The 13,936-nt window shown below is 39.8% G+C and overlaps 1 protein-coding gene across 1 annotated transcript in view; it reads left to right on the top strand.

The window, feature by feature from the left end:
* CDS1 (CDP-diacylglycerol synthase 1) overlaps nt 1–13,936 on the top strand; it is a 53,561-nt gene that overhangs the window by 20,094 nt on the left and 19,531 nt on the right. Inside the window, exons 3-6 of the mRNA XM_065405146.1 lie at nt 1,624–1,720; nt 10,497–10,594; nt 10,792–10,931; nt 12,758–12,816. Coding sequence (XP_065261218.1) covers nt 1,624–1,720; nt 10,497–10,594; nt 10,792–10,931; nt 12,758–12,816 — 394 coding nt within the window. The remainder of the gene's footprint in view (nt 1–1,623; nt 1,721–10,496; nt 10,595–10,791; nt 10,932–12,757; nt 12,817–13,936) is intronic.

Here is a 13,936-nt window from a genome sequence, read left to right as displayed (position 1 = left end):
AATGGTTCTGCCTTTGTGTAAGTACTGATGGCAACTTCATTTAGGTGGCCTTAATGGGTACTCTTCACTTGCCAATAAATAAAATCCTTTCAAAGTAAATTACACATGTCTAACACAAACTTAAGTTCAAATTAGATTTTTAAAATTGACTAAATTGACAGTGTCCCTTTAAGTTTAGTCATGTTTGTCTAGACATTTCGTTACTTGTTCTACAAGGTACATGTAAGATTGTTATGAACAAGAGTAGAAAGATTATTTTTTTTTTAATTTTTTTTTTTTATTGAATGTGCCTACACTGGGTAAATAGTCAGGTTTTTTTGGTTTAACCTGTACAGCCAGTTTCCCCTATTTTTCCTGTGGGTTTTTCATACCATAAGGAAAAGACAAATGCACTGGAAAATAGGACTATAAACCCACAGTTTTTTACAGGGATACTAGAGAGTAGGTATAGTACTGGAAACTTTAACTCATTGTTAAAAATAAGCTGGATTTTAGGTTGACCGTAGTCCTTCAAAAATAAATTGGAGCCTGTTTTAAGAGTAAACAAAACATGAATTTTTAATGAATGTCCTACAACTATCTACCGTATATACTTGTTCATAAACTGAATATTTTTGGTAAAAAAGTGACACATCAAAGAGCGGGGGTCGGCTTATAAACGGGTCTACACCAAAATTTGATGATTTTAAACTCTATGGAATCATTGAATTGAATATCTAATACAATGTCATTTTGTTTACCTGGAGCGTCTGCAGGCACGGAGCCCCTCAGCTCCCTGTGGCTGCGGTTCGCTGCTCCCATTGGCTGGGAATGGCAAACTGCAGACACTGGGAGCTGAGGGGCTCCGTGCCTGTGAACGCTCCAGGTAAACAAAACGTCCGGGCCCGCTAGCGGCTTACCCTAATGGGCCAGGAGCCAAAGTTTGCCAACCCCTGAAATATAGGGTCGGCTTATGAAAGGGTCTTACAGTTTTTTGCTATTTTTACCTAACCATCTTGCGGGGTTGGCTTATAAACGAACGGGCTAATGAACAAGTATATATGGTAGTTTTTAAATCCAGTTGCTGAACAATTGTATGAAAAGCAATCTTGATTTTTTTTTTTTTTTCTTAGACCAGTCCGTTTGAATCCCCTTTAAGAAAAGAATCTTAGGTTTGGAGAAAAATGTTTATATGCTAACAGCAGCTTTCCCCTTATGGACCAGATTGTGGCCAGATCCAGTATGGATGTGCAATAGGAGAAGGGTAGAAATAGCCTATCCCATCTCCTCCCACATGCATATATGTCAGGGCTGATATTGCAGTCCTAGTGCTCAGATGAGCACAGGATTGCTCCCTACTAGTGCCTGTGTGTGTGGTGCTAGCCACTCCACATAAGGGGCAGGGCTATTACCTCGGGTCCCTTCTACATCACCCAACAAGAGCTGGCTTCTGCAAAGAGGAGCATATGCAGCACCACTTCAAAGCTTGTAGCAGTAAGCATGCTACCCATGTTGCCACAATTTGTAAATTGCCTTGTTAAATGTTCAGTTACTAAAGGAAGTACTATAAATGGTATCTATTACTATGAAGAGACTGTTAACTGTACTGTTTTCTTTAATTGTCCTAATATGTTTTCTTTGTAGATGGAAAAACTGGTGGATTCGTGGAATTTTAACATTAGCTATGATATCGTTATTTTTCCTGATCATATATCTTGGATCATTTATGCTGATGCTTCTTGTAAGTTTTTTCTAAACACATTTTCCTGTGTCAGGAATGAATATGAAGGCAAATTATATAGAACTTTTAAATTGGTGAGCAATTTACCTTGTATTTAAGTGAATTAGTACTTGTGAAAGGTACGGGATTGACATTCCCACATGGCTTTTAGGGACTGCTGGCTTTGTTGGTACTTTTATGTACTGTACATTTCAAGACTTCTTTTATTTATCCTTTTTGCTGTAGAGATCCTTGAAAATGGGACTGAAACTATTACAGTAAATTTCCACTTCTAAAATTTATAGATCATTCTCAGCCCTCCTTTGACATGATTTGATTTCCCATCTCTCCATACATAGTGGCCTGATTTTCAGCAGTCATTGGGTGTCCTATACTAAGCTTGCCAAAACTGACAACCTTAAAGAAAACATTAACTTTGAAATCTGACTTTAATGAACTGATTTTTGTTCCTTGATACTGTCTCAGCTAGGATAGTTCAAAAAAGTATTTATCTGGTTCATTTTTTTTCTGTGAAGTGCTAAAATAATTAGATTTGTGGAAATGTGTTTAACATCTCTTTTTAGGGAGTCATAATTAATAAACTGTTGGTTCAGTTCACTTCAGATTTTCTAGAAAAAGTTCACTGTTGCCTCAGACGTAACATACTTTAGGTTATAGGGAGATCAGTATCAGGATTATAACAGACTCACTTGCAACTTTATTTATGGTGTGACTGCCATTGCTCCATATGCAGAGCATATTTTAAGTCATGTGTGCAAACAGGTAGGATTAAGGATGAGCCTTCAACCTAAATTAGGTATTTCTGACTTCTCAGTGTTTTGACCTTATAACTCCATTAACACATTTTTTTCTCCTTATTGAATATATACAATGGGTATAATCAATGGATTGTATATTCATGGAGTTTTTGAAATAATTTTTTGTAGAGAGCTATATTCTTGGCCTGAATTAAGGCTGAGTTTTTGCTTCCTTAGCAGTGCAAATAATCATACTAGCCATCCTAAAAGTTGCATTTGTGATTACCCTTTCTACGCTGTGTAAGGGATGTGCTGATGGCAAAGTGCGGATCCTGGACTGTTACAGTAGTCCCAGTGGGTGGCTGTGGCTGGCATTGTCTAAAGCAGCTCCCCTAGTTTGTTCTAAATTATGCCGGGAGACATTTTGGCCCCAGGTCAGAGAAGTGAGAAGGTGGATTAAAACCACCTTTCCTCTTCGCTCTCCTCAACTGCACCAAGTTTGGACTTGGCTCAGCTGAGCGAGAATCCAACTGATAATGTTTTTCTCATCTCCCATTGTATCATGCCCTCAGTCTGTTGCTCTGTTTTAACCATTCATATTATATTTCTTCCTGTCCTTCTTTTCTCTTGTAGGCATCCAGCATCTTTTTAATTGTTGTGCATAATATATTTTTAGAATAGATTTTACATTCTCTTTCATAGAATCATAGAATAGAATCATAGAATATCAGGGTTGGAAGGGACCTCAAGAGGTCATCTAGTCCAACCCCCTGCTCAAAGCAGGACCAATTCCCAACTAAATCATCCCAGCCAGGGCTTTGTCAAGCCGGGCCTTAAAAACCTCCAAGGAAGGAGACTCCACCACCTCCCTAGGTAACGCATTCCAGTGCTTCACCACCCTCCTAGTGAAATAGTGTTTCCTAATATCCAACCTGGACCTCCCCCACTGCAACTTGAGACCATTGCTCCTTGTTCTGTCATCTGCCACCACTGAGAACAGCCGAGCTCCATCCTCTTTGGAACCTCCCTTCAGGTAGTTGAAGGCTGCTATCAAATCCCCCCTCATTCTTCTCTTCTGGAGACTAAACAATCCCAGTTCCCTCAGCCTCTCCTCATAAGTCATGTGCTCCAGACCCCTAATCATTTTTGTTGCCCTCCGCTGGACTCTTTCCAATTTTTCCACATCCTTCTTGTAGTGTGGGGCCCAAAATTGGACACAGTATTCCAGATGAGGCCTCACCAATGTCGAATAAAGGGGAACGATCACGTTCCTCGATCTGCTGGCAATGCCCCTACTTATACAGCCCAAAATGCCGTTAGCCTTCTTGGCAACAAGAGCACACTGTTGACTCATATCCAGCTTCTCGTCCACTGTGACCCCTAGGTCCTTTTCTGCAGAACTGCTACCTAGCCATTCGGTCCCTAGTCTGTAGCAGTGCATGGGATTCTTCCGTCCTAAGTGCAGGACTCTGCACTTATCCTTGTTGAACCTCATCAGGTTTTTTTTGGCCCAATCCTCTAATTTGTCTAGGTCCCTCTGTATCCGATCCCTACCCTCTAGTGTATCTACCACGCCTCCTAGTTTAGTGTCATCTGCAAACTTGCTGAGAGTGCAGTCCACACCATCCTCCAGATCATTAATAAAGATATTAAACAAAACCGGCCCCAGGACCGACCCTTGGGGCACTCCGCTTGAAACCGGCTGCCAACTAGACATGGAGCCATTGATCACTACCCGTTGAGCCCGACGATCTAGCCAGCTTTCTATCCACCTTACAGTCCATTCATCCAGCCCATATTTCTTTAACTTGGCGGCAAGAATACTGTGGGAGACTGTATCAAAAGCTTTGCTAAAGTCAAGGAATAACACATCCACTGCTTTCCCCTCATCCACAGAGCCAGTTATCTCATCATAGAAGGCAATTAGGTTAGTCAGGCACGACTTCCCTTTGGTGAATCCATGCTGACTGTTCCTGATCACTTTCCTCTCCTCTAAGTGTTTCATAATTGATTCCTTGAGGACCTGTTCCATGATTTTTCCAGGGACTGAGGTGAGGCTGACTGGCCTGTAGTTCCCCGGATCCTCCTTCTTCCCTTTTTTAAAGATGGGCACTACATTAGCCTTTTTCCAGTCATCCGGGACCTCCCCCGATCGCCATGAGTTTTCAAAAATAATGGCTAATGGCTCTGCAATCTCATCCGCCAACTCCTTTAGCACCCTCGGATGCAGCGCATCCGGCCCCATGGACTTGTGCACATCCAGTTTTTCTAAATAGTCCCGAACCACTTCTTTCTCCACATAGGGCTGGTCACCTTCTCCCCATATTGTGCTGCCCAGTGCAGCAGTCTGGGAGCTGACCTTGTTTGTGAAGACAGAGGCAAAAAAATCATTGAGTACATTAGCTTTTTCCACATCCTCGGTCACTAGGTTGCCTCCCACATTCAGTAAGGGGCCCACACTTTCCTTGACTTTCTTCTTGTTGCTAACATACCTGAAGAAACCTTTCTTGTTACTCTTAACATCTCTTGCTAGCTGCAACTCCAAGTGTGATTTGGCCTTCCTGATTTCATTCCTGCATGCCTGAGCAATAGTTTTATACTCCTCCCTGGTCATTTGTCCAATCTTCCACTTCTTGTAAGCTTCTTTTTTGCGTTTAAGTTCAGCAAGGATTTCACTGTTTAGCCAAGCTGGTCGCCTGCCATATTTACTATTCTTTCTACACATCGGGATGTTTTTTTCCTGCAACCGCAATAAGGATTCTTTAAAATACAGCCAGCTCTCCTGGACCCCTTTGCCCTTCATGTTATTCTCCCAGGGGATCCTGCCCATCTGTTCCCTGAGGGAGTCAAAGTCTGCTTTTCTGAAGTCCAGGGTCCGTATTCTGCTGCTCTCCTTTCTTCCTTGTGTCAGGATCCTGAACTCGACCATCTCATGGTCACTGCCTCCCAGGTTCCCATCCACTTTTGCTTCCCCTACTAATTCTTCCCTGTTTGTGAGCAGCAGGTCAAGAAAAGCTCTGCCCCTAGTTGGTTCCTCCAGCACTTGCACCAGGAAATTGTCCCCTACACTTTCCAAAAACTTCCTGGATTGTCTGTGCACCGCTGTATTGCTCTCCCAGCAGATATCAGGGTGATTAAAGTCTCCCATGAGAACCAGGGCCTGCGATCTAGCAACTTCTGCTAGTTGCCAGAAGAAAGCCTCATCCACCTCATCCCCCTGGTCTGGTGGTCTATAGCAGACTCCAACCACGACATCACCCTTGTTGCTCACACTTCTCAACTTTATCCAGAGACTCTCAGGTTTTTCTGCAGTTTCATATCGGAGCTCTGAGCAGTCATACTCCTCTCTTACATACAACGCAACTCCCCCACCTTTTCTGCCCTGCCTGTCCTTCCTGAACAGTTCACCTTAGAGTGTCTTCTACCCGCCACTCCCTTTCATTTATTTTATGTCAGACATCCCTGAAATATTCTATTATGGCTGCAAGAGCTGCTGTAAGTGCATCTGGACAATACCACTGTCGCTTATAAACAGTTGTTAGTAGTTTGGAGAGGACCTTGACAGCTGTGTATGAAAGGTTAGATATTCAAAGATGCTACCTGAAATCAAGGTCTGATTCACCAGCAAGTGGTATCGATTTTAAGTCTTATCTGTTGAGAATTGTGCCCCCAGTTTAGTCCTCCTCTCAAAGCTGCCTTATTGTAAGGTTAAGTTTTGTTAACTATTCTTCAGGAAACATGTAACAATGTCCATGGGTCATCTTTAAGGCTTTAACCCAGTACATTGGGGTCTAAAAGCATGGGCCCCTACAGCTTGAGCTAAAGGAACAGATCCATTAGCTTGCCGGCAATAGCAGTCTCAAACTTTTATATGTGGTACAGCTACTGAAGGTCTGCTAAGGGCACCGATGAGCCAGACTGTTGGCATGTGTCAAGTAAGTATCTTTAGAAACTGAAGGAAGCTTTGATGTCTCAGTGCAATTTCAGTTATTTGCATGTAGAAATTTCTTTTTCATACCATGACTACTTAGAGTTCTAAAGGATTTGTATGTTGAGAGTGTCTGAAACCTTCTTCATAATAATAACAGGAGTACTTGTGGCACCTTAGAGACTAACAAATTTATTAGAGCATAAGCTTTCGTGGGCTACAACCCACTTCTTCGGAAAGCTTATGCTCTAATAAATTTGTTAGTCTCTAAGGTGCCACAAGTACTCCTGTTATTTTTGCAGATACAGACTAACACGGTTGCTACTCTGAAGCCTTCTTCATAAAGAACTACTTTAGATCAACATGTGGGATTTTCAGGCTCAGAGTTGGCTTACCTCAGCTTCTATTGAAAAATCAGAGATTTACTTGGGATGTCACGTAGGTAACTGTGGCTGAGTAGGGTTGACACACTAGGAGAATGTACAATATGTATTTGAGAGTCTTTCTGAGGAGGTGGGTGAGATTTTGATGTATGCAGATATATAGTTTTACATTGTATTTTGGGTTTGGGGTTGTTTTTTTTTTAATTATTGTCCCTTAGCAACTCTAACTGGTTTTCAGTGTGTCTGAGTATCATTTTACTTGGAAGCTTGCTTTTCTTGTGTTAGTAACTTTTTTCTAACAACTGTTAGTTGCCAAACTTTATAAAATGCAGAATGCATTGGATCAGTTTCTAAGACAAGGTGGTTAAGTTAGTGTTTTCATTGATCTCTTACTTCCAATATCTTTCTCTTCTCCATTATCATTCAGGTAAAACTTTGCTCCATGTACTGATGAACCTTTTTGTTTCTCTACACACTCACCCATTATCTATTGATGCAGGTCATAGAGTTGTTCCTCATGGAATTTTTTCTCCTCTTTGTACAGCATTGTACAATTGGTTAGGTGTGTGATGGGTTTTCACTTTCTTTTGAAGCATCAGGTGTGGGGCCTCCTGAGAGAGTTCTTTATATAGGCATGGCATGCCTGTGTGCCTGTTATGACAGTCACCCCTAATATAAACAAATACATTTTACTCTAGCTTTGAAACATGCCTAGTCTTACTCAAAGCTGTATCAGTGTCCTATACAACCTTGCAATAAAGCAGTAGACACTGAGTGCTTCTTTTCTGTCTTAGCAAACTCAATTTAGGTTGAGCAGTCATGCCACAAAACTCTTTGGAAAATGTCTTTCAAAACCCCCTCCTCCCCTCATCAAAGCTGCAGTTTTCTTTTAAACATCTTTTATTAAGCCTGGAAAATAAAAAATAAAAGTTCCATGTATATCAGTAATGAATCCAAATATTCTAATGTTTTTGGTCAGAAGAAATTTTCTACTTTACAGTGGAAGAAAACAAGTAATGCTCAGTGGCTATCTATTAGTTTTTTTGGGTCCATGAGGAATGTGTTTTTTTGGAATGTGTATAACAGAGCCTGGAGATGCATGCACTTGAAATCCTATACTATGGACTTTTGAAGAAATTAACCTGGGTGTTGGCACCACTGTATCCCAAGTATAGACAGTGTTCCAGCAGCTTATGGCATTTTTAACACAGTGCAATTATCTGTGATCTGTTGAAAATCATCTTTAATTTACCTGATAGTAAAAATGGGTCTGGTTGCAGGAGCCTTATGTACTTTTACAGGCAAATGTTTAAAAGTGATATTTAATAGTTCAAATGACAACTTCCCTGTATAAATATTCAACTTTCAAATTATCTACAGTCTTTAACAGTATATATGTGTTTCAGTTTTTTAAATAAAATAAAATACATAAATAAATAAATAAATAATGGAGATATCCTATCTCCTAGAACTGGAAGGGACCTTGAAAGGTCATCGAGTCCAGCTCCCTGCCTTCACTAGCAGGACCAAGTACTGATTTTTGCCCCAGATCCCTAAGTGGCCCCCTCAAGGATTGAACTCACAACCCTGGGTTTAGCAGGCCAATGCTCAAACCACTGAGCTATCCCTCCCCCCGATATGATACAAAAATTATTCATTAGAAAAAATTGGTAAATATAACTTTTCCAGCCTTGAGACGTAATAGTCTGATATATCATTTTGAACAAATGAAATGGGGTAATAATTGTACCCATTAGTTCTTTTGAATTTGACCCTAAATAAATGTCTCTAGCTGCCCAGATAGGTCATGGGAGGAGGAGGGGGAACCCTATTTTGAAACATCTACGGAAGGTGTGACATGTAGTGAGCCATTGGAATGCTTTTTTTATTAGTATTATCATATCCTATATTTACATCTTGTAGATACTGTTTTCCTCTAGTTTCTAGGAAAGGGGATCTGTAAATGCTGTAATTCATTCTTTTAATGAATGGAGTTTCTTTCTTGTAATAACTACTTTGAGTATAGTAGTATCTTTGCATACGTGTTGATTTCTTCCTTTGAGTCTTCACACTCTATGCTGATAGGGTTGTAATGAGGAAGGAAAAATAACTGTTTGTTTTGCCACGTGGTTTGGTATATTTACCTTTTGAAGCATGCATGACACAGCCTTAACTGTCAAGCCTTGAAGCAAAAAGTAACAGTATAAACTTATTCCCATGTTACACCACACAGCAGAAGTTTCAAGGCTCAGATCTTTTGACAATATTATAAAGTATCTAGAGATACTACATTTGATTGACGACATATTCTAGCACCTGTTTTATAAAGAAAAATGGCTCATGCAGTAGAAAGACTGACAATTTTATTTCCAACAGAGGAGGGAGAGAAATGTTTAAATCTTGATAGAGGTTCTGAGGTAAAAAATTTACCTGCTTAGTAGGGCTTAAAGTGCATGGAGGGTTTGTGAGGACTGGTATCTAAATATTTAAAAGTTTAGAGGGTCAACATTGAGGTCCTGGCTATACTGTGAAAAAGTAATATGTTAGTTAACATGTTTTAACTATCATTATGGTAAATACAATGTTAAATATAACAACAAATGTTAGCAATGACCAGCTAACACACTTTAAATGAGTGTGTCCACACTAAGACATAACGTTGTATTCATTAAAATGTCATATTTGTGTTATCAATTTATGCTTTTGCCAAGTGTAAACAAAGGTGTATGTTTACACATTCAGGAAGACAGCGCTGATCTGTTCAGCTTGTAATGTTCTCTTAGTAGCCGGAAAATCCTAGAAATGTAGGGTATGCCTACACTGCACAAATGTCTACACGGCACACTTAGACTCTTTTCCTGGTTTTAGCCTTAGCCTCCCTGCTATCTACATAGAAAAAACTCTGATCTGGGTTTGGAGGTGCTTTAAGCCCAGGCTAGCTTATCTGGTTGGGGTATGGGTTACAACCGGGATCCGCTTTAACTCTGGCTGGAACTCTCCTACTTTGCAATGAGTACACAGGCTAAATCACTGAAGTGCTGATAGTCCTCCAGTGTCTTCCTGCGATTCTTCCTATAGGACAGAGAAGGTCTCTTGCAACTGATGCAATTGACTGGGGAAAACAGTGACCCTAGGTCCCTCTGCATAAAGAAGATATGCCCCCAGACACACATGGGTGGATGCAGAGACAGTGAGGACACAGAAGTAACTCTGGTAGGGCTTTGCAATGGGGATGCTAGCATGTGAGCTAGACTAACCCATGTTAACTGTGTAGTAATAGACACAGATGTCCAACTCCTGTTGCTCTTCAGTGGGAAATGGGCACCTAACTTTTCTCTGAGCCTTTGAAAATCTCCCCCTTAAATGCGAAATTAAATTTGGTTTAAAAAAAAAAGGGGGGTTGAAAACCCTATTCATCAAGAAAGGCTTCTTACTTGCCATTTGTGAGTGCATTTATCAAACCTTTTTCCTAAAAATGTTGATAGCCTCAGTAGGTTTCATGGTAAAACAACTAAAATCAGTCCCCAGTGTTTCATTGTATAGAATGCCTCATATTTTTTATTTGTTGAAAACAGAATGTTTGTTTCATCCTGTAATCCTTTTTGAAATTATCCAAACCGCGTATGCAATGACTGTGCAACAGACATTTTTAATGCAGGTATTAATATCTGTTAGTGCCTTTAGAGAACTGTGCACTTAGATAATAATTCTTTCTATCTTAATTTCAGGTCTTGAGCATTCAAGTAAAATGTTTCCATGAAATCATTACTATAGGCTACAGAGTCTATCATTCCTATGAATTACCATGGTTTAGAACCTTAAGCTGGTAAGTAACAAGCAAGAATTTCAATCAGTGGAAGTATTGAAATTTTGTTTGCATTTAATTTGCCCATTAGCATCTGTTTTATTTGCCTCAATTTGTACTTTTTGATGATTTTTCTTTTGTTGAAAGAATCTAACAGTACAGGAGAGAGATTTTAATAGTCCAGAAAAAATAACCAGTACCTGTTGTATATGTTATAGGTACTTTTTGTTGTGTGTGAACTATTTTTTCTATGGAGAGACAGTGGCAGACTACTTCGCTACGTTTGTTCAGAGAAGAGAGCAACTTCAATTCCTAATTCGCTACCACAGGTTTATATCTTTTACACTCTACTTGACAGGTGAGTTTTTGGGAAACCATTCCCAATTCTATCAATGGTTAATGTATTCTTATTCAGTGGTGGTGATCACATTTTTACATATTTGTTTGCACTTCAAAAGTTCATTTAATTTCCTGTAGCTTTCCTCACATTCCATTACTTTCTCTCCCCCTTGTTAAAGGAAACCAGGTGTCTGTATTTGTTTTGCCAATGAAAAATTGAACATAAAGCTTTACATTTCATCAGATTTCAGGTGGTGGTTGCTGACTAAAAGGGGGTTGCTTAGAAAGCAGAAGATTGTGGGGGAGAGGGAATAAGGCTTCTCATGAATGAACATCTATTATTACTGCTGGAGGTGTCAGACTACATGCTTTGTACTTTTTCCTGTTTGGCTAGCCAAGTCAAGGGTGATGTTTCTAAATACTGTGGGGGCATAGTGATAGTTGAAATAGTCTGAAGGGAGTGTGTGTTATGGCTCTTTAAGAACATAAATTGGTTGAGGAACACTTCTAGAACACTTAATACTGGCTGCGAAGGCAGGGTTCTGTTTTGACTTACATATCAACAGAATTTTTAACCTAGTTCCAGTGGCAAAGTTGCTTGTGGGAAGCCTTTGTCTTCTAATTTTGCTCTCAGTTAGGAGCATAGAAATTGCAATAATGGACCAGGCTAGTGATCCATCTAGTCCAGTAACCTGACTCCAACAGGGGCCAGTACCAGATTTGTCTGAAAAACATGCAAGAAACCCCGAAGTGGGCAAGTATGGAATAACCTGCCCACAGGAAGAGCCGTTCCTGAGTAGTTATTTGAAGTAAGGTGTATGAGTAGTTCAGATTATTACTTTCAATGTATATATGACCTTGCTTTTGTCAACACTGAATTTTATCTGGCATTGTGTTGCCCATTAATCTGTTTCCTTCTTCTGAAGCACCCACAGTCACCTTTCACCTGGATTTATTTTGTCATCTACCTATTTTGCCATTTACTGTTCCTCTTGTGTTTCAGATATTTCATAAAAACACATTAAGCAATCTTGGCCGTAATATAGAACCTTGTGGCACCTCACGGTTTAACCATTTTCCAGGTTGAAAATTGACCCACTGTTACTCAGTAGTTTGTCTAAGAGACAGAACAATTATGGATCATGGTTTTCATCCGTGACTCCTTAATTTCTTTAATATCCTCAAGATGTGAGCTGTATGGGGGCCACTAAAGTATCTTTGTGGGGAACTAAGGGCCCCTGAGCTCTGCCCAAACTCAGGTCATGCACAAGGCTGTCACGGTGGGAGGAAGAGGTACCGCCATTTCTCATACCAGCCAGGACCAGAGGGATATCATTCCCCTGACCATCAAGCCAAATTCCTGTCCTCTACATCCCTTGGCCATGGGTTGGTGGTGGGGCTACGCTATAAATAAACAAAATACTATTTCTATTTGTTTCATACAAATATAACACTGTCTCTTGGGCAAGGGACCTCAGACCTGGCATTCTTCTTTAAATTAGCTCTAATGAAGCGAACATCAGAATAAGATAGCTGTCACTTGTTTTGGAGGAGTTGATTTTAAAGGTAGTGTAAAATTAATGTATATGGTGACTGTTTTTTGCTGATAATTGAAAGTAACAAAGTAGACATGAAATAATTAATATTTTTATGCCAATGAAATTAAATCTCAGTATATCATTTACTGGATATACTGAAATCCTTTAAACTAAAAGCCTGATGGAAGAATAAGCCTCTTCACAGTAAACTAATTGTTGTATATCAAGGTTCTGTTTATCCAATGTAATTAGAATATAAGATTGCACAACATGCACCTTTTTTTTTTGTTTGTTTTTTGTTGTACAGGTTTCTGCATGTTTGTACTGAGCTTAGTGAAGAGACATTATCGTCTGCAGTTCTACATGGTGTGTATTAACCACTTCTTTATAGTCACTCACTTTGTCATAGAAATCATCAGCAATGTTAAAATGTCTGTCTTGTAGTATTGCATGAAAGTTAGAAATATTTAAAAACAAAACTTTGGCTAGTATACTCAGAATAATTGTTTGGAGCAACTATATTTGGGGCAGGGTTTGAGTTAAGGACCTTTCCATCTCTCTAACTTAATATTGTATTGCAACATATGGCCTCAGTGAATACAAGGCTGTAATTTGTGGTGAATTGTTGATATAAAGTTTGATTTATTCCCTTTCAGTGACAGATTTTTAAAGTTAAAAATGGGTTACTAATTAAAACATGGAAGTAGTACACTTTTATCCTTGGCTCCTAAGGCTGCGAGATACTTGGATTATAATGGAAGGTGATTCATGCAACTCCAGAAGCCTCTCTCAGTGTGCCTCTGGTCTAGTCAAAGGGTAGTGGTGCTATGGGGGAAGCTTAGCTCAATACGTTGGCTGGAAGGTGGTTATTGTGGCAATTAAAGGCGAGCTGGGAGTATGCTCTGCCAGACTAGATTGTCAATCACTTAAAAAAAAAAAATGAACCTATGTTTTTATTTCCATCACTGAGTATCTGAGACTTCCACACAATAAACAATATCCAAAAGGCTGGTTTTAAAACCAAAATCAAACAATCCCCACAGAGCTGTTTAGATTATTTTCAAGAATGGTTTAATTCCATCTCTGTCAGACAGGGAAGCTTAGAAATAGCCTTTATAAAAGCCTGTCCTTATCTTCAAGGGTTTTGGGTCCAGACTCCCTAAACAATTACAAAAAGTTCCGGGACTGCAGTCAGCAACTCTGGTCCTCCAGCACAATAGAACGTCTTCTGCAAGGGTAAAGCTCATCGGTACAGGAAACAGAGCTTTCTCTGGGGACGATCCCAGAATGGGGAATAAATTCCCACAGGATCAAAGAACCATCACAGACCTCACCGCTTTTCATTCTAAGTGCAAAGTGCACTCCTTCAAGAATACATATAATTTCACACTACTTTCCCCTAGGAAGAGGAAGGAAGAAAGAGCAACATGTGACAAATGATAGTCATATCACTTATGCCCTTCTGGAAAGTGTTCAGATGCTCTGG

The sequence above is a fragment of the Emys orbicularis genome, chromosome 5, assembly GCF_028017835.1.
Source record: "Emys orbicularis isolate rEmyOrb1 chromosome 5, rEmyOrb1.hap1, whole genome shotgun sequence".
Taxonomy (NCBI): Eukaryota; Metazoa; Chordata; order Testudines; family Emydidae; genus Emys; species Emys orbicularis.
Note: the sequence above shows the minus strand (reverse complement) of the source record. Positions and strands in the feature narration are given on the sequence as shown.